Raw genomic sequence first — 23,883 nt, forward strand, 5'->3', positions numbered from 1 at the left:
GCTGTCGTTTACCTTAGTTAAAAACTCACAACACCACGTCTAACCTCGTAAATTGTATTTAAGTAAAATGTGACTTCACCGTTGTTGCAGGCTTTTGGAAAACGATCTTGTTGGACGTTTTTCCTGCGTTCGTCACGGTGACAGTCGTTCTGTACACCTGGCCGACCCTCACGTCCCTGAACGTCACACACGGAGGCTCGACTCGAACACAAGCCGCAGACATGGCAGCAAACTTCTCGACTCACACGCCGAACGTCTCACGGTTATAATTTCGACTTAACAAGAAAATGTCTGGGTGACTCGCATACCGACAGATAAACTTTACCGCAAACAGGTGGTTGCTAGGCGACGACTCCACGAGGAGCGCTCGTTTTAGGACCTCGCGCTGGCCGAGCGGAAGAGGCGTGAAGAGGCTTTTGGACTCCAAACCTTTGTGCTTATTTAAACCTTACTCTTTAACCTTACTCTTACCGTACTCATTTTTAAAATAAAATGTTTTTCATTAATATTTCCTCACCCTTTCCTTGGTTTTTTAGCTTTAACACCACCTGTGGGTAAACCGCAATTTGATGGTGCCATGCACAAATCAATCGTACCTTCCAATTAGCTAATAGACTAATTAAATACAAAAATATTCAGACTGTATATGAAAGAAATCACAGTGAACGCTCACAACAGAAAACACTTTTATAAATCAAATAGGCCTATGTACAAATGTGTACAAAGAGGGAAAAAATACTAATAATTCTATAGATTTATTACACAATTGTTTTTATATCTTTATGAAATAAAAAATTTGTCAATGGTAACACATCATCAAAGTGTGACATTTACGTCAAATAAAAAAAGATGGAATCAATCAGGAAACAGCAGCAGTACTCTCCCAGATTTCATCATCATACATATTGGAAGTAGGTTTGATTATATCCAAGTCCATTTCTGTGGTCTCCTCAGTATTAATGATGCAACTTCCTCCAGCATCATCAGCACTTTCACTGGTTTTTAGAGAATCACTGGTGACACCTGCTGTGATCGAGCCCGACGTGCCACTCAGACCTGACCGTCCCTCTCCATTCATCAGAGGAGTATCCTGGGGAACAGTCCGGTGCGTCTCTGGTGTCTCTTTCTGCTCGTCCTCATGCTCTCCGGCTGCTGAGCTTCTGGTCTTGATCTTCTCCTGGTTCTGTGGTTCGCTCTCCAGCCCAAAGAAGCGGTTCCGAACGACATAGCGGACACACTGCAGGAGGACGTTCCTCTCGTGGCGGATGTCAGGTGCCAGCAACTAAACAAAAGGAGAGAAATGAAGAAGGCAATCAAAAAGTGAAGGAAGGCACTCAAAACTCAGTGATTCACGAGCAAGAATTTTAGAGTCTCCATACCATCTCAAGTAAAGTGGGTCGACGTATCTGTGGTGTATCGTTGCGTCTTCGTCCCCTTCCTCCTCTGCCTCCTCTTCCCCACCTGCCTCTTCTGTTGCTCTGCAGGTGATAGTCAGGCTTTTCCAGCATTCCTGGATGATCTGAGTTTGTTTGAGAGCCTCTGAAGGCCCCTCTGTCCTCTGTGCTTGGTGGTGTTCTGCTTAGAGCAGTCTGGGTTTTCGGCACCAACTCCTTGGCTCTTCGGATGGGGGCGGCTGAGGGAAAAAAAACAAAAAAACAAAACATGAAATGTGACCAGCGAGCTGAGAGATTACAACCTAACTTTGAGGTATTTGTGTGTTTTTTTCCCCCACAGCAGCCAAGTAGGTAACAACACATTATTTTCTCGTAGCTCAGACCTGAAAGCTGCATGGTGGAGGAGGGTGGTGAACTTACCTTCTGGTTCTTGGTCGCTCTCGCTTTCACTCATAGAGCCGTAGTTGGCCATCAGGCAGCCCAGAGCTGAGCTCATCTGTTTCGGGGCCACGACCAAACTGCTGGTGGTGGGATCAGCAGCCGGGTCGTCCGGGTCAGAATCTGTCAGCACGTAGGAAAAAAATCTAAGTCTTTGCAAAAATGTAATCAAGCAACTGTAGCGTGAATATCTAACAAATATCATTTAGACTCAATCGCTGCTCCATGGAATATTAATATACATAATTACATTAGAAACACTTCTTATTCTCAGGAATGATGATGGTTGATAAATTGTGAGGTGAAGATGAACTGACCGCGGTCATTGCAGGCCAGAGCGCCCAGTGGGTCCCCGTCCCTGCGGGGCTGTGTGGCGGGTTTCGGAGTCCCTGCGGCGCTGCTGACTGACTGGTGATGAGGAGCATGTTGATGTTGCCCTCTGTTACCCCACCACTGACCTCGATCCCGGCCTCTACCTCTACCTCTTCCTCTCATCCGTCTGCAAAGGAAAAGTTTACATGGAAGATTCAGACTTTAGTCTTTAGACAAGCTTCATTTGAAATTAAAGCAAATTGTTCTATAAAGGACAAGAACTTATTTTTTCATTTTTTATTTTATTTTAACATTGTTGTTCATATTTTAGCATCACTCACCCAAACTGAGCCGTTTCTAGAACACCTCCCGTCTCCTTACGCATCTCCATGATCTTCCTCTTTCTCTCAATATTCTCAAGTGTTGGAAAGTTTCTGAAACAGCAAGTGCAACCTCTTCTTATAACATGATCTCAGGGATCATTTCTTCACTATTTCAATACATACACATCCTAAGACGTCAACATTTCTGTGGTCACTAACTTGCGCCTCTCCTCTCTCCATTTTGCAATCTCCTCTGGTGTGTCCAGCTTGATCCGCTTCGCTCCTGGCGCATGATTCTACAATCGACACAAGATAAAATTATAAATTGGGGGGAAAATACAGCAATTTCAAGCATCAGACTGTATGCTAGTGGGGTTACGTACATTTTTCCAGTGTATGTTGACTATTTTTTCATGAGCCTTGAAGCTGCAGTCCGGCACTGAACACTAGGGACAGATTTGATGGAGAAATGTGACTAAGGAGTAAATAAACAACAATAATCCACTGAGACAGTCACATACCTTAACATGCTGGGAGATGTGTTCATTGTACTTCTCCTGGTGTTTGAAGCCTCGGTCGCATGTGTCGCAGTAGTGGGAATATTCAGGCTCTTTTGTGTGTTTCTGCTGTGGACCAAATTAGAAAGTCATCTATCTGTGCGACGTTGACTCACAGAAGCAAAGTATAATAAAGTTGTCACACTCTCACCTTTTTTCCACCATGATGGCCAGGCCCGTTATTGTATCTTCCAGAGGGTTTTCCATCTTGATGACGTTGGTGGCCAAAGTTTTGATCTGATGACAATACACAGCATCAGTAGAATACATAATATACCTTCTAATTTTTGAGACAGAACTACTATTTTATTGAAGCATGCGTTTTTAGGGCTGGCCCTCAGGTAGAGAGCTTAAAAGTTTGCATGCACAGTGATAAAAGTGAGCCATTCCTGCTCCAGGCTTTCATATCTAACTTTTTCAGTAGAACTGAGTAAATCAGAGTCACTTTAAATACTCACCGAATGGAGTCTGTGGTCCGTAACTTCCAGATACCGGGAAACCAGGAGGCCAACCGGTCCCTGGCCCCTGAAACCAGCCCGGATTGAAGCCCCAGGTGGACTCGGAGGGGGTCTCAGCCCAGCTCCACATGCTGGGATGGAAGCTGCTGCTGCAGCGGGGCGGCTGCTGCTGCTGGAAGGCACCCGGAGGAGGACAGCTGAAGTCCGGCGGAGGATACCGACCCGGTTCGGTCATGGTGCTGTGCAGAACACTAACTTCCCCTCACGTCCACAAGAAAGTCAAAAATCAACTTCAGGCAACGGAGTCACCACCATGCAGTTCACACATGTGCGTGTTTTGCTCACGCTCAATTTTGTGTCACTTCCGCAATAGGTGAAGTGACGTCAGAACGTAGCTACAATACGTAAATATTACACCAGAAATTTTGTATTCTATAAAAAAAGAAATTGTAAGTAGAACGCTGAACTGCAACTGCACAGCATTAATAATTTGCAGTAACTGTACAGTTAAAAACAAAAATCTGACAAAAATGGCACGTTCTTTCACAATTTATCGCGAGATTTAAGATGTAGTTCTGTTGCCAGATAAGATGAAAGAATGAACTGTACAGAAATGCGTGGGAGAATAAGAGAGTTACCAAATGTGATGAATTGTCTGCTAAAGTGTTTGATTTCATTAACATTTTATGATTTTTTTGTTGTTGTGAATGTTCGTGCGATGAGTTGTGAGTGCTTATATGAAAGTGGGGGATGGCCCCCTGGATGAACGGACCTGGCAGCCCTCACCTCAACATGTGTTTCAGTGAGAGAAGCAGCATCAGCATCGTGCGCGTGGTAACTTCAGGAGGAAAACCTCAGCTTTCTCATCGTGAGCGCAGCTAAAGTGTTCACAAAGAACCAAGCTGCTGGCACGATGCTTGTTTTATTTGAAACCGCAGCTGGTTTCGCCATCTTCAAGGTAAATATCCGCCTGTTGGCCATTTACAGACTAAAAATCGACCTTTTTTTAGCGCCCCGGCTACCTTAGTTAGCTCGGGTTAGCCGCACAACTAGCCAGTACCCGGTATTCAGTCACAGCGCAGCTGTAAGTAACTTTACCAGCAGAGAGTTAAGTTGATTGTATTATTCAAGATATCATTACATTGTCTTTAAAAACAAAAGTATTTTCTGCAGAGGAACCGGTGCTAATCGTCAAGCTAACAGGTAACCGTGTGAAAGGCCTGTGACCACGTGTGCGAAGCGTGTGCTTCAACTTCAGCACAGGCTCTGCAGTTTTCTGCTGAATCTGCACACAGGCAACATAAGAAATAGTTCCGATCCTATTTACATTTTTTTTTTGCTTAATTAGTATAATAAGTAATATCTGTACAGATTATTGCATGTGTAGTTATAATCGTTGGAATGCAATCCTGGTCCACGAGAGCCTCTGTCTGTAAAGTTTAAGATATATGGTGTTTGGCTTGAAATGTGCTCTTTCGTATATATTTTGAAAGGAAAACGGATCGTCAACCTCCCATCAATCGCTGCCGTTCTTTGCATTCACACTGCAAAAAGTGCTTTAAATATTGTACTCATTTTTGAATGTGCAGCAATAGCCACGATTATATTCAACCGCCACTGTAGAGGGTCTTTAAAGCTGCTCCACATCATTTCTAAACTAATGTATGACATGAAATGTCTGTTGTGTTTCAGGTCCTTGATGAATCCAAACTGCAGCAGGTCGACAGCCTCTTCAAGGAGTTTGAAACTCCTGAGAAAGCCAATAAAGTGTAAGTAACGACTGAGTGTCTTATTCTTCACCAGCCACCATGTGTTGCATGTGTGAATAATCTTCTCTACCTGTTGATTTTGCTCCGGGCAGTGTGAAGCTGAAACACTTTGAGAAGTTCCAGGACACAACAGAGGCCTTGGCAGGTACGTGCATGCTGCGTTGTACTCTGATGTGGTCTGTCATGTATCTCTGTCTCCGAGTGAGAGTGTGAGGCACTCTACAGTGTTCGTCACTACCCCTGAGACCACTACTGATCACAAACTGCGAGTTGTGATAATGTTTAACAGGTTTTGGATGTCATTTCAGCTGCCACCGCCCTCGTGGAGGGAAAAATCGGCAAGAGTTTAAAGAAGGTCTTAAAGAAAGTGGTCGCCAAAGAAGCTCATGAGCAGCTGGCCGTCAGTGATGCCAAGCTGGGCGGCGTTATCAAAGTATGTTTACATCAATACAGCTTGCTGCAAATTGATCGACTACAGAGATTATTCTTAAACCGTGTCTGTTATACAGGACAAGCTGGACCTGAGCTGCGTCCACAGCCCTGCCGTGGCCGAGCTCATGAGATGCATCAGGAGTCAGGTCGAGAGCCTCGTCACCGGGCTGCCCGCCAAGGAGATGAGCGCCATGTCTCTGGGTTTGGCTCACAGGTCGGTCAACACACGGCTCGCATCAGTTATTCTGACTTCCTGCTGCCCATGATTACACACGCTGTCTGAACTGACTGTGTGGATTCTCCTCAGCATTCGTCACTACCACTGAGGCAGCACTTCTCTCAGGATTTACCGAGAGAGACATACACACACACTTCAAGTAGGAATAAACTGAAAATCTCTCTTCTGTTTCTAGTTTATCCCGCTACAAGCTGAAGTTCAGTCCTGACAAGGTGGACACAATGATCGTGCAGGCCATCTGTAAGTGTTTCTGTGCTTCTGTTCCCCCACATACATGCAACAAGCAGTCAATAAACATGTTTTCCCCTCGTCTCTTCAGCTCTCCTCGATGACCTTGACAAGGAGCTCAACAACTACATCATGCGCTGTAGAGAGTGGTACGGCTGGCACTTCCCCGAGCTGGGAAAGGTGGTCACAGACAACCTGGTCTACTGCAAAACTGTCCTCAAAATAGGTCAGAAAAATATCACTTAGATTTTCTGTGACTGTTTGAGAAAGTAGGAATCCTCTTAACCTCAAAGTTAGATTAGGAAGTCAGAAATGGGCAAGTGAAGGCTTGTTTGTGCTCTACATACAACATATTTTCATTTGTGCTATTGAGTGTTTAGAAATGTGACTCTTGAGACGTCACATACAATCAAAACTTTCAGATCACAAGCTTAAGTATTCCCGTGCAGCTTGATCCTCATCTCTCGCCGCGTGTTTGCAGGTGATCGCACAAACGTGGCGGGCTCCGACCTGTCGGACGTCCTCCCGGAGGAGATCGAGGCCGAGGTCAAGCTGGCCGCTGAGATCTCCATGGGAACAGAAGTGTCAGAGGAGGACATCTGCAACATCAGGCACCTTTGTGATCAGGTAGGCACCGAGCCGTGCTAACGCTGAGCTGGACTTACTGTGGTGATGATGATGACGACTCAAGTCGTTGCCCTGAAATTCTCCATGTGGGCCTTCAGTCACTACCTCATCTGAACAGTCTGGAGACGCCGTTCCTCCACCACAGACTTTATGCGGCAGCTGAGTCAAGTGTGGATTCTTGTCCTCAGGTTGTGGAGATCACGGAGTACCGCGCTCAGCTCTACGACTACCTCAAGAACCGAATGACGGCAATCGCCCCCAACCTGACAGTCATGGTGGGCGAGCTGGTCGGCGCTCGGCTGATCTCACATGCTGGTAAGTGACTGCCGAGGAACGGCGTGGAAATGCAAGCGAGCGGTGATGATGTCGACAGTCTGTCAATTTCCTGATGTAAACTGATGGTTTTAAGTCACTACCTCTTCTGAGCTTGAGCTACGAGCTTCACTCATGCAGCTACTTGCTAAACCGACGTGCTTACTTGAGTTATTGTTTGTTCTCAAGGTTCGCTTTTAAATCTGGCCAAGCACCCAGCCTCCACCGTGCAGATCCTCGGAGCAGAAAAAGCTCTGTTCAGAGCGCTGAAAACCCACAAAGACACACCCAAGTACGGTCTCATATACCACGCCTCCCTGGTGGGCCAGACCACCGCCAAGAACAAGGGCAAGGTGAGTCCAGGACACAGAGCTGACAGGTGAATTCCACCCGAGTGTCGGGGAAACAAAACCCTTGTGTTGTGTGCACAGATCTCCAGAATGCTCGCGGCTAAAACGTCCCTGGCTATCCGCTACGACGCCCTGGGAGAAGACACCAACGCAGAGATGGGAGTGGAGAACCGAGCCAAGCTGGAGGCCAGACTGCGCATGCTGGAGGACAAAGGAGTGAGTACATTTGGAATTGGTGCAATGGTGTTGGGTTAAAATTAAGTGACCTCAAGTTTTGCACTTAAATCTTGACACCAGTGACCAAAATGTTATATGCTTGTTTATTTAACGGCATTTCTTTTCAGATCCGAAGAATCAGTGGTACAGGCAAAGCAATGGCGAAGGCCGACAAATACCAGCACAAGAGGTGAGACATCACTCCATTAGGTAATCTTGTATTTGAAATCGTTAAAGCTGTTGAATCCTGATCTATTGTTGTTTCGCAGCGAGGTGAAGGTTTATGACCCGTCCGCTGACTCCACTATTCCGTCCACGTCAAAGAAGAGGAAGTTTGAGGAGGTGGAGAAGGAGGAGGCCGAAGAGGAAGCCGTCACGCCATCTGTCAAAGCCAAAAAGGTGAAGAAGGAACCTGTAGCAGAAGAAGCAGAAGCTCCTCAGGAGACGCCCAAGAAAAAGAAGAAGAAAAAGGACAAATCGGCGGAGGCAGAACAGGAGGAACCCACGGTGAAGGAGGAAGAGCCGGAAGAGGAGGTGGCAGTAGCTGAGGTGAGACTCAGGAGCCAGTTTCAAGATGATTTAAAGGAAATGGAGCGTGAACTTAATCATTTCTTTTCTTTCTAGTCCTCAGAGAAGAAGAAAAAGAAGAAGAAAAAGAAGGTCAAGGAGGAAGAAGATGAATGAATGGAAGCAGAATGGAGTGTATATATTTTCATTTTTAGTTTTTTATGTCGTCAAATAATTTTGGGGGTCAAGCAGACTGGTTTTTATATTTGCAGGATGTCACTGCAATGAAATCGTAAATGTGCTCTTCAGTTTGTAATTTTACGACACAGTTGTGTGGAATTCATCATGCTCTCCCACAAACTCACTCAGTGTTGGGGTTTTTTCTTTGAGAATGAAAAAATCATTCTGAGCCGACATGAACACGCTGCATTTATTCACGTTCTCCCAAACATTAAATATTTTCCTGCTCAAACTGTTGGATGTGCTTTTTGTGATCAAACACGTGTTTCTTGTAGTGAAGTGGCAGAATGTCAAGTTCCCCTATTTTCAATATAGAACATTGAAGCCACACTGCCGGTTTTCTTTTCATTCAGTCCATCTATGTGTATATTTAAGTTGTGAAAACTGGTTTGCATATTTCGATGAAAATATGAACATTTCCTCAGTTATTTGGCTCTTTCTATTACCTGAACATGTTGACTTCATTGTCAGTGGAAGACTTTTTTTTTTTAATGTTAGTTGAAAGATACTTTACCATGGAAACACAAAAATTGTTTGCCTTTCTCAGTGTGACCAATTTATATATTAAAGATATACAATATTTCTATTGTATTCCATTTCATTCTTTATAGTTTATTTCTGTGCCTTGGGAACATAATTTTATTCCAGGACATGTGGCAAAAACCCTTGGATAAAATTGAATAATGCACTTATTTCAAATCAGATTTGCAAACGAAATTAAAATTTTAGAAACACATTGAGAGTTTATTTTGGAAATGAAATTATTCTGTGTGGCAGAGCATTTATTCATGCAAATTTTCTAAAACAGATTGGAGATAGAATTTAGACATTTAAGGAGTAAGGATTATACAGGTTTTTCTGTTTATTTTCAGTCATTAGAATTTGGCTGCATTTATTGAGTATTTCCATACATTGGATTAAATGTATGTAATTAAATTAAACATAGTGTACACAAGGTGGTATGTTATTTATTTAATCTATTCATTTTTAACAATTTGTAAAATTATTTCCAAATTTCTTAAAATTGTTCTTGTTTTTGCATTGATTTATAAGTCAGAATTAAACTCCAGGAACTTTAATAGTATGATCATTATAGTAATAGTAATAGTAACAAAGTAATAATAGTAATGATAGCATATAAATACTAATAGGAGATAAAAGTGTAATTGGTGTATTGCATAAACTGTATATATACTTGTACAACTATAATATATGTGTATACATGTGTATTATAATATATTGTGTATACTTGTATAAATGAAATGTCTTATGTTTTTCACTTTATATATGAAGCTTAGTTCAGATTCTGATGTATTGCGGTCTTGCTACATCTTGTATTTTGATTTGTTAATAGGGTTAGGCGAAATAAGCGTTTAACTTCAGCATAAACCCTTTCGGGCTGTAAAATTGTCAATCTTTGGATGAAAAATTGCTCTTGCTTGTTTTATTTTGTTGACCACCAACCGAAGAAGTAATAATGAAAAAAAAGAATTAATAAAGTAATAGCAAGTAATTACCGAAACGGAAAACTACTAATAAACCTTTTATATTGATAAATTAAGAAATTTACCATAGGAGAACATGGGTATAATCTAAAAATATGCAAATAAATAGCCTTCAGTATTTCCGTTTTTTTCATAGAAGGATTTTTATTGAATTTTTTTGGTTTACTTGTGTTTTTCTAACCCTTGTCCATAAATGGCACTGGGCTAAATCCTACTCGTACACAAGAAATTTGCGTTAAAAGAAATAATATATGCTGTATTGTGCTGTCGTTGTTACTTTGTTGATAAAGTTTGATTCAATTTCATTTGACGCGCCTCCTTCCGGTGTACATACCGCGTGCTGCAGTCACGTGTGTGTGTTTGTGTCTGTGTGTGTGAGAGAGAGAGCACATTAGCTGTAGTTTATGGTCCCATCAGTTTGGAGTTAGTTTGAGACACACACAGTTTGGAGAAATGTCGCAGCTGCAGGCGAGATTCTTCACGGAGAACAAAAAGTGAGTCTTGTCCCCGTCGCTAAGATAAAGCCAGACATGCTAAGCTAAGCTAAGCCTGCTCGCTGTAACTTCTCCATGGAGATGCTGCAGTGGGACGTCGCTCTGTCTTATAAGTATAAACTCTTCCCTTTGCAGGTATGTTGTGGATGACGTCCCCTTCTCCATCCCAGCCTCCTCTGAAGTGCAAGATCTCAGCAATGTCATCAACAAGCTACTGGAGGCCAAACATGGTAAAAACACGTGTTGTTATGGTTTAGACATCTTTAAGCATTATTTAGAAGCTTAGCGTTTAAAATATATTGGGCAATCTCTTGTATTTTGTATTCAAGCAGTGGTATAGCAGAATCTGGGGCATTTCTCTGTGACTTGCAGACACTCCCGCAGCATCCCTAGGATCACTATAGTATCGAAAAAGCCACAAACACACATTTTGACTTGCATCTGGAATACCACTGCTTCATTGATCAATTTACATGATCAGTCATTTATACATCGGTGTTGACAACTGTCTGGAAAAGCCCCTGGGGTCTAGTTCATGTTGTAGTTGATTACAATTAACCACAATACCGCATCCACTGTTTAGAAAGTGTGACTTTATCTTGTCCCAAACAACAGGAGGCTGTTTCATGTTGGCTTGACTTGCTTAGAATTAGTGCAGGGAAAAAAAGTTGAAAATTTAAATGTGGGAAACCGCTGGTATTTCTCTCAGCATCTCACACTAAAGTGGACTTCGACTTCCTGGTCAAGAGTCAGTTCCTGCGAATGCCGCTGTCCACCTTCATGGACACGGAGGGGATATCCACGGTACGCCCGTCCTCAGAGCACATGCCACACACACTAATTAAATCAAGGGACATTAAGAGAACACGTCCACATGTGCATGTGTGGGTTTCAGGAAGAAGTGGTGGAGATCGAGTACGTGGAGCGGATCACGGCTCCTGAACCAGAGGAGTGTATGATGCATGATGACTGGATCAGCTCCGTCCATGCTGATAACGAATGGTGAGAGGATGGTTTCTGTACCAGATCCTGCTGATACGAGTGGCATTGTTGGTTCGTAATGGAACTATAAATGTAGTTTTTGATAGAATAATTTGGTGGTCTCCATGCACATCTGTCTTTTTCAGGATCCTGACTGGCTCATATGATAAGACAGCCAGGATCTGGTCCATGGAGGGCAAGGCAGTGATGACGGTGGCCGGACACACAGACGTGGTCAAAGACGTGGCCTGGGTCAAAAGAGGTGAGAGTGAGACAGATATTAATATATGTGATATTAAAGGGGACATATCATGCTAAATCCACTTTGTTAGCCCTTAAATGCATTTTGTTGTATATTTAGAGTGTTTAGAAGTACAGAAAAGTTCAAAGTAGTCTCTTCAGGTGCTCCGTTGATATCTTTATATTCTGTTTTGGTCATATTTTGCGATCGGTTTCGATTTTTCTATTCTCTATTACGTTTTTTGAACAATGACGTCACAGTATTCTCAGCGGAACTGCCAAATTAGGACATCGACATTTCGAGCAATCCGCCATTTTTGTTTCTCGCTGCGATTTTGTAGTCCAACCGAAGTTACGAGAGGATAAGTCGAAATGTTCGGTGGTGGATGTAGTAACCCACAAGCTTCGTTACACCGTCTCCCAGCATCAGAACCTTTTCGAAGTGCCTGGTTGAGTTTTATTTTTCACAGAAATGTACCCACATCTGTGGGTAAGGTCATTTTTGTGTGCGCGAATCACTTTAAGGACGACTGCTTCAGCAACCTCCGCCAGTATAAAGAAGGATTTGCCGAAAGACTTGGTCTGATTGAGCGGTCAGTTCCTTCTATCTATGGAGACGACGAACAGAGCACTTCGGTAAGCTGTATATAACGCTAAAAAGTGTGATGATAAGACGTCCCTGTCATTGTTTTGTTAGCATTAGCAGTTGCACCGTCTTCATATGTTAGCGCTGTGTGCTCGTTTTAGATTATAATGTAACTTCTGTGTTAAATAGTCGTTGTAATACAGGCAGTATTGTAGTAGTGGGCATGGATGGAGAAGTTAGTGTAAATATAGTAACACACCATTGCGTTACATCCATATGAAGACGTTGTTCTGTAGGTGCATCATCGTCATTTTCATCTCGCTCCGCCGGGTCCGACTCTGGCTCCAACATGTATGGCTGGATGGACAAATCTTCCGTTGTTGACATTTTGTAAATAATGTGTGAATATAAAGTTTCTGCGCCGCTAGATAATTGTATCTGTTCTATCAAACTACAAAGATGGCCGAACAGGGTGGCGTTGAACCGAGTGTCACCTCTGCAACCTGGAGAGGAGGAGGGGTATGAAGTGTCTCATTTGCATTTGAAGAGACCGCCCCAAAACGAGTTGCTCTCAGAAGCACATCAGAAAAGGGGTTGAAAAGGGGCCTGTGGAGCTCTAATAATGATGAATTCAGACCCAAGCATTGCAGTTCCGCGTTGTATAGACCACAACTGTATGATTTATATGTAAAAAGGAAGGATTTAAAAGCATGATATGTCTCCTTTAATATATTTTGGTGCGACAAAGTGCTGTTGTTCCATCCTGTGAGAGCCCCTGGTAAAAGATGGATGCTCTGAATGCAGACGGCCTGACCTCGCTGCTCCTGACGGCCTCTCTGGACCAGACTGTGCTGCTGTGGGAGTGGAACTCGGAGAGGAACAAGGTGAAAGCCCGACACTGCTGCCGGGGGCACACAGGCAGTGTGGACACGGTCTGCGCAGACCCCACCGGGACAAAGGTGAGAGCAGGGTGCAGAAAGAGTTGGAAGAACTGCAAAAAAAAAAAAAAAAGCTTTTTCTTCGGTCTCAACATGTCGTCTGTGTTTTCATGGTTTAGTTTTGCAGTGGCTCATGGGACAAGATGCTGAAGATCTGGTCAGCAGGTATGAGCAATATTCCAGCTCTGCACATTATTAAGACAGAACCCACTGAGGAGGTACCGTCCCAAGTAGCTTGTTCACATGTATGTTGTCCTGTTAGTCCCCACGGATGAGGCGGACGAGGTGGAGGAGCCCGGTGATAGACCGAGGAAGAAACAGAAGACTCAGCAGATGGGCTTGACCAGGGTGAGCTCTGAGCCGGTTCTGGAAGTAAATCTTTTGTTGTCTCAGTGAAATTAAACCCATCATCTTTTACATCGGGTGCAGACTCCGTTGATGACGTTGTCCGGACACAACGAGGCGGTGTCCTCGGTCTTGTGGTGCGACAGCGAGGAGATGTGCAGCGCCTCCTGGGACCACACCATCCACCTGTGGGACGTGGAGACCGGAACGATGAAGACAACGCTGGTAAAAGGGTCATTTATTTACTCAAACTGACCCATCCTGGATCCTTTCAACTGTTTTTATTCTGGCATTCATAAAAACTAAATGTTTTTCACAGTATCTGATCGGAATAACAACACCACTGGGCTTTGAATAGCAATAATAAGTTTTTTTCATCATTCAGATGAGTCACTCATGCATGAACTGCGAAACACATTTAAAGTTTTAGTCGTAAGAATAGATTGAAGAAGTCCTACTGCTGTAGTGGAAGTGTAATAGTTGAGGCTGACTGTCTCCTCGACACCCTCTCTTCACATGTTTCTACTTGCTTTAGAGTAAATTAGACTCTGTTGTCTCCTCCACAGACGGGCAGTAAAGTGTTCAACTGTATCTCTTACTCACCTCTGTGTCGACGGCTGGCCTCAGGCAGCACCGACAGACACATCCGGCTCTGGGACCCCCGCACCAAAGGTACCACTGATCTCCAAACACCACAGGCCTCGTTTCTTCCTCCTCCTCATTGTTGTGCACTGTTTTCCCCCTCCTCGTTCTCAGATGGGTCTCTGGTGCAGCTCTCGATGACCTCTCACACCGGCTGGGTCACCGCCGTCAAGTGGGCGCCGTCACACGAGCACCAGCTGGTCTCCGGGTCGCTCGACAACCTGGTGAAGCTTTGGGACACCAGAAGGTCCGTGAAGTGAAATTATCCCTTTTATTTTAGCAGGAAGACGAAGCACTATCATTTTTTCAGTCTTTTCAGTGTTCACAACTTTTCTATTGCTGTCTAGAGCAGAAAAGAGTGTTACTATTACATTTCAACAACATTTTCAAGATGAAAGCTGTTAGAGAGCAGGAAGCCAATTTCATTGTGAACAGGCACTAACGCTTCCGTCTGGGACAAACTTCCTGCGTTTGTCCGTGTTGGATCTTTATATGGTCGTGTAATGTGACGGTTCTTGTTCCCCTCTGCAGCTGCAAGGCTCCTCTGTACGACCTGGCAGCCCATGAGGACAAAGTGTTTTGTGTGGACTGGACAGAGAGCGGGGTGAGACGCTGCACACAAAAGCCCCGTCTGCAGAGAAAACACTTCGATTAAACACGTTTCCTTCTGTTTTGCAGGTGATGCTGAGCGGAGGAGCGGACAACAAGCTGTACACCTACAGATACTCCGCCTGTCAGACGGATGCAGGGGCGTAAAAACGGACCACATGAGACCGTTTCTACTTTGTTTGCTCCTGGTTATTTCTACTCTCCTCAGCACACATATTTTCTTATGGATTATATTTGTTCCTCTTTAAACCAGCATAAATTAATATTGTATCCTATAAAGTGTTGTCTCTTCTTTCTATTGGACTGTTTGTGTTCTGAGTGTTGATGGTTTTATAACAGAAAGCAGGGCAGATGGATGAATCTCTCTCCAGATGGAGGGATAAACAGATCTGTTAATGGATGAATGAATCAGTTATTGAGTGAATGAAATCATATATATGTATGCACGAAATAAATAAATAATTTCACTAAGTAAATGAATCGGTCAATAAGCTAGTGACTGGATAAAGAAATGAATGGCATAGCCAATTGATCATTCGGAAGTATGAATCATCTGTCAGACAATTAAGTCCATCACTAATCAAAGATAGAAATGATGTGACAAGAGTGCACCATGTTTTTCAGATATCTGGTGGAAAATTGATCCAATTTAAAGGACTTTCCAAGCCATAAATAGTGACATTTGTGTGATTTTCCATCAGATTTCTCAATACTTAGACTACCTACATGTCATGGTGTAGTGTTTATTTCCACTACTTTCAAAATAAATCACAAAAGTTTAGGAAAGACATAGTTACAAGAAAGGCAATCTATATATACTATTACTTAAGTGCAATCTTTATTTCCTGGTGTTTCTCTGACGGAAAAAAGATAATCTTATCTACAAGTCAACTTTTTCCTCCTCTAACCTGTTTGTCCAAAGATCTCGTATGAATAAAGAGCACTCACTCTATACGTTTACCTTATACCCTCGATTTATATGTCGTAAAACCAAAGCATCTGCTTCTTTTGCACGGGAAAGGCACCGAATATATTATTTCATTGATTTTTATTTTTATTTTTTTAAGATTTTAGTTCGTTTTTAGTTTCAATTGTGTTACACTCAGAGGACGGCGCAGATTTGTATTGCAGTGTGGCGTCTTCCTGATGGATGATCTTTGTGCGGCCGTTCGCCGCCGCAGCGCCCCCTGGTGTCCGACTCGCCGCCGCTCAGCAGCATATCCTGTTTCAGTGAGTCAGATGAAGATGTCTGTCTGGAGAGGAGCCTAGGCGAGCCTCGATGCTACTGACTGCGAGAAGAAACGTACAGCGACACACCGGTACGACCCACATTTCTTTTTTGAAATATCACGTTATAGAATTTGAAGAAAAAAGAAGGTTTGGTCGCTTCGTTGTGTTAGCAGCGACACCTGCTAGCAGCTGCACAGCTGCTAACGCACAACGGCTGCTTTTCCCGACTTCCTCCACATTCCTCCTTTATTTACCTCCTCCTGAAATCACCCTCCCCCCTCCCGGTGTTAAAACGTGTCAGTCCGACACGGTACCCCCCGATCTAAGGGTGAGAAAGACAGGCTTTGCTGTAACTGAACACCTGTTTGTGCAGCCAGCTGGTTGCTGGAGGGGGGAGGGGGGGGAGGGAAGGGGGGGGGGGGGGGCAGGTGAGATTAGCTGCGTTAGCCTTTAGCACTGTACTTCAGATCACCCAGATTACACCAAACAACAACAGAGCACTTTATTATGATCACATCCACTCCGGCAACCCACGGGTTTCTGTTAAATTTGCTTTTCTTTTCTGACAGAGAAAGGCTGATCTCCAGTGATGGACAGGTATGTCTATACATCTTCTGCTCTGAACATTATGAATGAGAGAACCATCATCACACACACTTGCATCCTTGTAGGTAACCCTACACTAAAATCTTTTAATGTTTAGCTCTAGTCATACACTCAAGATGCTCTCTCTAAACCACTGCATCATGATGGACCCTGGGAAAAGTCCAGTTCCTCCAGAAACAGTCAATTCGAGGCTTTCTGTTTAAATTGTGCAGCTTGCAACTTATATCAGCGTTATAACACAAGTCTATGCCAAGGGGTGGGAGAGGATGTGTGAAAGAAATGAACATATAGTATGATGAAGCATCTCGTAGTGGGTGTGTGGTGGGAAAACTACTGAAAACCAACAGGAAAAAGATAAGATGTACTTGCCTCTTTTTGTGTGACTTCCCAGATAAGTACTGTGTATTAATAGAGGCGTTGACCTTCCTCCCCGGGGCTGCAGGTTTACAGAGGAGATGCTGAGCAGTGGCCGGGCCATGCTGGGCGAGGACAGCTCGGTGATGGCCCGCATGCAGAAGAAGTTCTGGAAGACCAAGCAGGTGCTCATCAAAGCCACGGGCAAGAAGGAGGACGAGTACGTGGTGGCGTCGGACGCCGACCTGGACGCCAAGCTGGAGGTGGGAGATATGTTTTCATCCTGGTTCACTAGTTTCTTTTCCTGCTGATTTGTTGGGTCATACAAATGGAACGTTTTCACCTTTACACTTAGAGAACTACACTTTGGAGTTGGGCTGTGTTTGGCAGCAGCAGATTGAAAAAAGAGGGAATGTCCAAGCCTCACAAGGTGCCCATTGTTTGGGGGAAGAAGAGCTTTTCTCTCTAATGGAGATGAGAGTGGACGGTGGGGACCGGCTGTGCCTCGGCTGGTGTTTAGCTGTGACAGGAAGTCTCCTGTGAGACTGAGCTCAATCCACTGCGAGGTTTTTTTTTGCGCCGGAACAAAATCGGACCTCTTCTGGGGTCCTAACTGCTTTGTCCCGAGATTCAGACAATGGTGATGAGAATAATAAAGATTCACTCTTCATCCGATCACTGTGGGAAGCAGTTAAAAAAAAAACACATCTTTTCTTCTGACCTGATTTTTATGTAAAACCCGTCACTGTAATGTCTAAATGTCTGTTTGTATAAAAGCGTCTCTTTGCCTGTGGAGCTGCTGTGACTCATCCCGAGCACGAGAACACACACTGTGACTCAGCGTGTGTCGCTCGCTGTACAGCAGCACCGGAGATGTTTTACGCCGTCAGGTGTTTGTTCCCGCTCCGGCTGTTTGTCATACAGTTAATGAGCAACTACGAGCTTGTCACGGTGCGGCCGCCCTGCTTGCAGGTACACTCTTCAGTCTGACATGGTGCACGAGGACAATCGCACACTTGTTCGTCACTTGAGCTGCTGGTTACACTTTCATTTCAGTTGTTTAACCTCACAAAGAGGTAGTGAGGACCGGATCTACATGCAGCAAGAGCAGGTTTTTGACACATAAGAAGAAAGTTTTAGTGAGACACATGCATTTCTAAATGTCTCTGACCACATGTAATCGCACAAGCACATCTGCTTTTGTCTCTCTGAGCCTGCCTTCTCTTTCCAGTGCTCTACTGCTGTATACACTGATCGCTCTGCTGCAGGGGGAAGAGAACCACTCTGGCTTATTGGTCTAGATCTCTGTGATAAACACTCTGACCATCTGGGAGGAATATTATTGTCATGCAGATAGTTCTGATAGCCCTACTGAGCCATGCTGTCCTGTTCTCCGTCCACCAGCTGGTTTTAAAAGTGAAGATGAAACTGTTGCTATGACACATGCTCATCATGTAGTCGCGTCTGCTGCAGACAGGAGGAAGGGACGCTGTCGTCATGCTGCGAAGCCGCAGTAGAACAAGTGTGAGCGGTTCGGTGTTCTGATATGAATCGTTTGTGTCCACAGTTCTTCCGCTCTGTTCAGTTCACCTGCACGGAGCTGCTGAAGGTGATCGAGAAGTACCAGCACAGGATCACACGTGAGTCTGACGCGTCTCAAACCTTTGTGCCGCCACGCTGCCATGTGCAGGAATGAACCCTGTGAGATTTCCCCCTCAGGGTTGTCCCAGGAGGAGAACGAGCTGGGCCTGTTCCTGCGCTTCCAGGGAGAGCACGACCGCACCAAGGCCGGCAACATGATGGACGCCACCAGCAAGGCCCTGTGCGCCTCGGCCAAGCAGAGGTGAGCGGCCACACGGCAGCAGGAGGCGGCTGGGGGGAGGCAGGGTGCTGAGGCGTGTTGGCTTGTTTCCAGGATGGCGCTGTGCCCGCCGCTGCAGCGCCTGCACCAAGAGGTGGAGACGTTCCGGCGGCGCGCCATCGCTGACACGCTGCTGACGGTGGGCCGCATGGAGAAGGCCCGCACCGAGTACCGGGGAGCTCTGCTCTGGATGAAGGACGTGTCCCAGGAGCTGGACCCAGACACCTACAAACAGCTGGAGAAGTTCCGCAAGGCACGACCAGCCTCCCTTCTCTCTTTGGTGTGTGTGTGTACGTGGGTTTTGACGTGTGTGTTTCTCCGCGACCAGGTCCAGGCTCAGGTCAGAGAAACAAAGAGCCAGTTCGAGAAGCTGAAGAACGACGTGTGTCAGAAGGTGGACATGCTGGGAGCGAGCCGCTGCAACATGCTGTCACACTCGCTCTGCACCTACCAGGTACACGGCTCAACAACTAACAGGCCTCTGGTTCAACAAACAAACTACCAAAAATGGGCTCAAAACTGCTTATTTCTGTCAGTTAGTAGTTACTTCTACTCAGGACCTACATCTGGCCAAGAAAAATCAAGAAAATGTCTGATGAATTAAAATAGTTTGGTATTTTAAGCTGCTTTGGTATTTTAAGCTGCTTTACTTCTAATTTTCAGGACTTACAAGCTAAAAGCAAAACTCTGCTTGACATTTCTCTTAATAACATCAACACATTTCATGATAAGTGCAAGAAAATTCATCTAATCTGGGAAAAACTGTAATCTTTAGACAATTTTCTTTCAATTAACATGATATTGTCAGGCGGCAGCACCCAGAACAATCTGGATTATTATAGACATTAAAAAATAGTTTCTGTATAAAGCCAGTGGTTCTAAAATATACCGCAGGAAAGTAACATTTTATATTTTTCTGACAAGGTTTGAAATATTTTAGATTATATTCAATAAATGCAAAAATATTTGTAAGATTGATAGTTTTCTGGCAAAAAGCATCAAGAGTCGTCTGTATAGGTTAATTTGAAAAGCCTTTCTGTGTGAATTTGTCCCATCAGACCACCCTGCTTCAGTTCTGGGAGAAAACGGCTCACGCCATGTCGGGCATCCACGAGGCTTTCCAAGGACACGTCCCGTATCAGTTCACCACGCTCAAGGTGGGTCACGCACACACACACACACACACACACACACACACACACACACACACACACACACACAGTGTGTGATGGCTGCTCAAACACACTCTCTCCCTTCTGCAGGACCTGCGAGACCCTCTGGAGCTCATATCAGACTCCCAGGAACGAGAGGAGGAGGAGAAAGATCTGTTGAGCAACACAGACAAGTGAGACAAAACACACACACACACACACACACACACACACACACACACACACACACACACACACACACACACACACACACACACACACACACACACACTCTGCCTCTGTTTTCACCTCCTCTCTGCCTTTTTCCATTTCACACCACCACCTCAGCTACATCTCGATTAAGCACGAAGCCAGTGTCGTGCCCATGTTCACTCATGAGTGAGTATGCAGACCGCAGTGCCGTCGTAGTTCAGCAGTGCTGCAGATTCAAACCTAATAGAGGCGACTGCATCGCTATGAATAGACACACCGGGTCTCAGCAGCCAGTTTCCGCACGTTTTCATTTTATTCCCCCCTCTCTTCTTCCTCTCCTCCCTCAGTCTGGTGTCCTTGGATGACGACAAGCCATCAGGAAGTGATGCAGGTATGTGCTGCCCCCTGGAGGCTGCAACACAGCAGCCACACTGGTGATCCATGCTGTTGCTATGAGGCGACTCATTTCTCTGCCGACTGAATGAAAACACTGAAAACATCCAACAGTTTGTTGTAAAGCACATTAAACTGATTATATTGTGTTTATTAGGAGTCAGTGGAAGAGCTGAAATACAATCCAAACGAATGGAAAGAAACAAAAAAACCCTGAAATAAACAGTTTTATTTCATAAAAAGTGTATTAAATGTTAACATTTTCAACTCGTTTAAATAAACACTTTTGACAGTTTTACCAAAAGGTTTAAACAAAGTTTTAATTTCTTTTAAATGACATTTTCTACTTTGGTCTCAACCTTTTATGGAATTGTGGCATTGCAGACCCCCCCCTCAGCAGTGATGGGCAGAGCCTCACCAATGACGCTGGTGAGTGTGCGTGTGTGTTTGGAAGTGTGTGTGTGTGTGTTGCCTCCAGTTGTGACCCTCTGATCCCAGCTGCCCCCCGTCCTCCAGCTCTGACCGACCTCAGGGGGCTATCGGGGGGCTCTGACGACGACCTGCTGCTCATGGCCTGCGATGAGCCACAGCCCCCACCCTCGCTCCTGCCTCCCCCCCCACAGACTGGAAGCCTTCAGAGCAGCCGCTCGCCACAGCCCGTCACCGGTAACCTGGGCTGGCTGTCACAAACATTCTCTTCCCCTCAGACTTTCCCGTTTCCTGCACTTTCAGGGTTCTGGAGGCTCCTTCTCTTCTGTATCTGCTGCTACTTTAACAACTCATGATCAAGCTTCACCTTTATCTTTATCTCTGCGTGCTGCTCTTGTGTAAACTGCCACTCAGCTCTGGTCTGCCTCCTCCAAGGTGGTCTGTCCTGTCCTGCAGTGAGACCAGAGGACGAGGAGGGCGAGCACAGCGACATGGCGTTCCTCAAAGACTTGCTGAGCTCGGGTCCAGGATCCAGTGACGAGTTCAGCAGAGAGTGGCAGGACGCTTTCGGGATGTTCGATTCGCAGCCCGCCGTCTCCCCAACCAGCAGCGGGGCGCCACCACCATCAGCAGCAGCACGGCCCCCCTCCAACCCCCCCAGCCCCACCGGTTTCCTGCCCTCCCAGCTGCTGGATCACAGTCTGAGCTCCACAGGTCTGCCGCCCTGCCCCCTGCTGGACAGTCAAGCTCACTGCAGGTCACTGACCCGTCACTCACGTTCTCCTCCTCCTTATTTTGACTTCCAGGCTGGGCGACGCCGCCAATGTTCCAGGCTCCACCTATGCAGCCTCCTCCCGGGCCCAAGCAGTCAGCGCAGCCGGCTCAGAGCTCAGCGGCTAACGGTGAGCTCTGGTTTCTTTGTTTTAACACTGTGACTCCCACAAAGTACTGATGATACTGTGTGTGTGTGTGTGTGTGTGTGTGTTTGTGTGTGTGTAGCTCCAGGAGGCTCCAAAGACATGTCGGCCTGGTTCAACCTGTTTGCAGACCTGGACCCCCTCTCCAACCCGGACGCCATAGGTCGCTCCGCAGACGAGCTTCTCAACGCCTGAAGTTCTGTGTGTTTGTGTCTGTGTGTGTAGGTGTGTGTGTGTGTATGTTTGCTCGAGAAGCATCACGATCAGTGCAACTTCTAACGTCATCGACCAAGTAAACAAACTGTGAAACACACACAGGCTGTGCACTCACACACACACTCTAATCAGGAGAAAGCGCTGCAGAGACACAGCAGCTCCACCTGGAAGCAGCTCCTCTTCTCTAAAAGACTGTTGAAGCCACAGACTTCTGCACCCGATGAAGCTCGTCTGCTGTGTGATTCCTCCTTGTTGGGTTTTCCGGGAGGGGGGGCTGACTTTGTGTGTTTTTTTTTTTTTCTTTGTGGTTTTTCTGCGTTTGTGTTGTTTGCGGTGTGCACACCGGTCGGGCGGAGCTCTATTTACTGCTTCTGGATGTTCAAAACGGCTCACGATTGCTACATGTTGAATGAAGGATATATATAAAGCCACGACTTCTCCAGATCTCACCGTCACACATCCAAGGTTTATTTATTTTGTGGGAAACGTTTTATTGTTTTGGGTGTGTTTATAGATGCAAAATGTATTTATTTCCAAAAACTATCACAACCACTGTCTGCAAGGAGAGCTGTTTTTTTATTATTCTTTTGTGCAGTATACTGTAAAGATAAGAGTAACACTATGAAGTAAGACTGTAAAAACCACTATTTTTAGCTCTGCGGTGTCTTGGGTATGGAGCATTTTCTGGATGTTTCCACTGGATCTGCTGGCTTCTGAGGGGAAAAGGCAGCGCGGTTGGATGTGTTAAACCAAACGCTCAGTTATATTTGTGTGCCTCTCGTTAGACCTTGGAAAAAAGTTTTCTTTTCTTTACATCACTACTTATCGAGCGGCTCGTTTCAGCTTTTCATCGTGATGCATCATGGGAGTTAAAAACCCCAAAAAGAAAACACTCTGGACACAAGCGTCTTCATTGTTTGTTTCTGTCTGCTCTTGATTTCCACACATCCAATAATAAAAGAATGTATTTCTTAAGTCAACCACGACACAACGCTTGGTTTAATTCAACTATGCCTTTTTATTTCACTCCGGGGGGGTTCACAGATGAAAACTTGGCAGTTCTGTTACCAATAGTTAGTCTCCTTCCAAAATGCTCTTTATCCACTTTGAAAAGGACCTCCACATGTATGAATCTTGCTTTTTTTTTTTTTTTTTTTCCTTTTTGTTTTTTGTAAACAGACAGTCCAAAAAAAAACCTAAACGAAACACCTCGTAGCTGTTGGTGTGATTGTTTTTCAGCAAGTAGATTTGAGACGGTTTGTGTTACATATCCATCTGTCATCGGGTGACGGAACGAATGACTTCTACTTGTACTCTGCTACAGGTCTGGATCCCTGCGGATGGATCTGCGCTGTGTGGGGCTACATGGATCGCAGCGAGAAGTCGGTAAATCTTTTCTCTTCTATTCGCTACAACCTGAGATGGAACCATGTAATCTATTCTGGAAAATTCTCTGAAGACCCCGCGGTTACTCTCCTGTCCGATAAATAAATACATTATTATTCACAATAATGAGACGTGTAGTAATTCACAGTAGTCAGCGGAGGAGGAAGAAGAGGGACAGAGAAAAGGGGGGGGGGGGGGGGGGTCATATGTTACACATGTTGACTCATTCGGATACATATCTTTGTCAGTCGATTATACAAACACTGTGTGCCTTGAAGTATTTACAGATCCAGTACATTCCTGTTCCACCGTAAGCAGGCACAGTCGAGTAGTGATGACGTACACGGGAACACAGGAGGAAGAGCGCTGGGCCGGGAGAGGAAGGT

The 23,883-nt window shown here is 45.1% G+C and overlaps 5 protein-coding genes across 11 annotated transcripts in view; 3 read left to right on the top strand and 2 right to left on the bottom strand.

Annotated features, from left to right (window-relative positions):
* LOC308127584 (cilia- and flagella-associated protein 47-like) overlaps positions 1 to 223 on the bottom strand; it is a gene marked incomplete at both ends in the record, with an annotated part of 45,398 nt that extends 45,175 nt beyond the window's left edge. The window contains 1 exon segment of the mRNA XM_080492716.1: positions 80 to 223. Coding sequence (XP_080348842.1) covers positions 80 to 223 — 144 coding nt within the window.
* Positions 224 to 671: 448 nt separating this feature from the next.
* Positions 672 to 4,005, bottom strand: nufip1 (nuclear FMR1 interacting protein 1). 2 transcript variants are annotated; one of them, XM_080493239.1, is made up of 10 exons: positions 3,483 to 3,845; positions 3,176 to 3,261; positions 2,989 to 3,090; positions 2,851 to 2,913; positions 2,687 to 2,763; positions 2,486 to 2,578; positions 2,150 to 2,331; positions 1,815 to 1,955; positions 1,380 to 1,633; positions 672 to 1,282 (listed from the first exon to the last, which is right to left on the bottom strand). In XM_080493239.1, the coding sequence occupies exons 1-10, from the start codon at positions 3,715 to 3,717 to the stop codon at positions 860 to 862; spliced, it is 1,656 nt and encodes a 551-aa protein (XP_080349365.1). In that variant the 5' UTR covers positions 3,718 to 3,845; the 3' UTR covers positions 672 to 859. The 2 variants fall into 2 exon arrangements, with proteins under 2 accessions (XP_080349365.1, XP_080349364.1); XM_080493238.1 differs by having other exon boundaries at positions 673 to 1,282; positions 2,989 to 3,093; positions 3,483 to 4,005.
* Positions 4,006 to 4,266: 261 nt separating this feature from the next.
* On the top strand, positions 4,267 to 8,991 carry nop58 (NOP58 ribonucleoprotein homolog (yeast)). The gene is made up of 14 exons (XM_080493208.1): positions 4,267 to 4,440; positions 5,175 to 5,251; positions 5,344 to 5,396; positions 5,560 to 5,684; positions 5,761 to 5,897; positions 6,097 to 6,161; positions 6,241 to 6,375; positions 6,631 to 6,776; positions 6,965 to 7,091; positions 7,278 to 7,441; positions 7,520 to 7,654; positions 7,783 to 7,844; positions 7,924 to 8,203; positions 8,279 to 8,991. The coding sequence occupies exons 1-14, from the start codon at positions 4,396 to 4,398 to the stop codon at positions 8,336 to 8,338; spliced, it is 1,611 nt and encodes a 536-aa protein (XP_080349334.1). The 5' UTR covers positions 4,267 to 4,395; the 3' UTR covers positions 8,339 to 8,991.
* A 1,228-nt stretch (positions 8,992 to 10,219) lies between these two features.
* On the top strand, positions 10,220 to 15,213 carry wdr12 (WD repeat domain 12). The gene is made up of 13 exons (XM_080492672.1): positions 10,220 to 10,400; positions 10,536 to 10,630; positions 11,110 to 11,204; positions 11,296 to 11,402; positions 11,528 to 11,643; positions 13,012 to 13,166; positions 13,265 to 13,310; positions 13,408 to 13,493; positions 13,575 to 13,715; positions 14,057 to 14,162; positions 14,247 to 14,379; positions 14,664 to 14,736; positions 14,811 to 15,213. The coding sequence occupies exons 1-13, from the start codon at positions 10,360 to 10,362 to the stop codon at positions 14,886 to 14,888; spliced, it is 1,272 nt and encodes a 423-aa protein (XP_080348798.1). The 5' UTR covers positions 10,220 to 10,359; the 3' UTR covers positions 14,889 to 15,213.
* A 742-nt stretch (positions 15,214 to 15,955) lies between these two features.
* On the top strand, positions 15,956 to 23,091 carry ical1 (islet cell autoantigen 1-like). Of its 6 annotated transcripts, none has more exons than XM_080493336.1 (15): positions 15,956 to 16,060; positions 16,541 to 16,568; positions 17,020 to 17,194; positions 18,499 to 18,571; positions 18,651 to 18,774; positions 18,847 to 19,045; positions 19,121 to 19,246; positions 19,851 to 19,949; positions 20,055 to 20,137; positions 20,504 to 20,547; positions 20,934 to 20,978; positions 21,048 to 21,215; positions 21,414 to 21,692; positions 21,785 to 21,880; positions 21,978 to 23,091. In XM_080493336.1, exons 2-15 carry the CDS (start codon positions 16,561 to 16,563, stop codon positions 22,088 to 22,090), a joined length of 1,632 nt encoding a protein of 543 aa, XP_080349462.1. In that variant the 5' UTR covers positions 15,956 to 16,060; positions 16,541 to 16,560; the 3' UTR covers positions 22,091 to 23,091. The 6 variants fall into 6 exon arrangements, with proteins under 6 accessions (XP_080349462.1, XP_080349466.1, XP_080349467.1 ...); XM_080493338.1 differs by having other exon boundaries at positions 15,964 to 16,060; positions 21,435 to 21,692; XM_080493337.1 differs by having other exon boundaries at positions 15,964 to 16,060; positions 21,066 to 21,215.
* The last annotated feature ends 792 nt before the right edge of the window (positions 23,092 to 23,883 follow it).

The sequence above is a fragment of the Lipophrys pholis genome (assembly GCF_963383615.2).
Source record: "Lipophrys pholis genome assembly, chromosome: 23".
NCBI lineage: Eukaryota > Metazoa > Chordata > Actinopteri > Blenniiformes > Blenniidae > Lipophrys > Lipophrys pholis.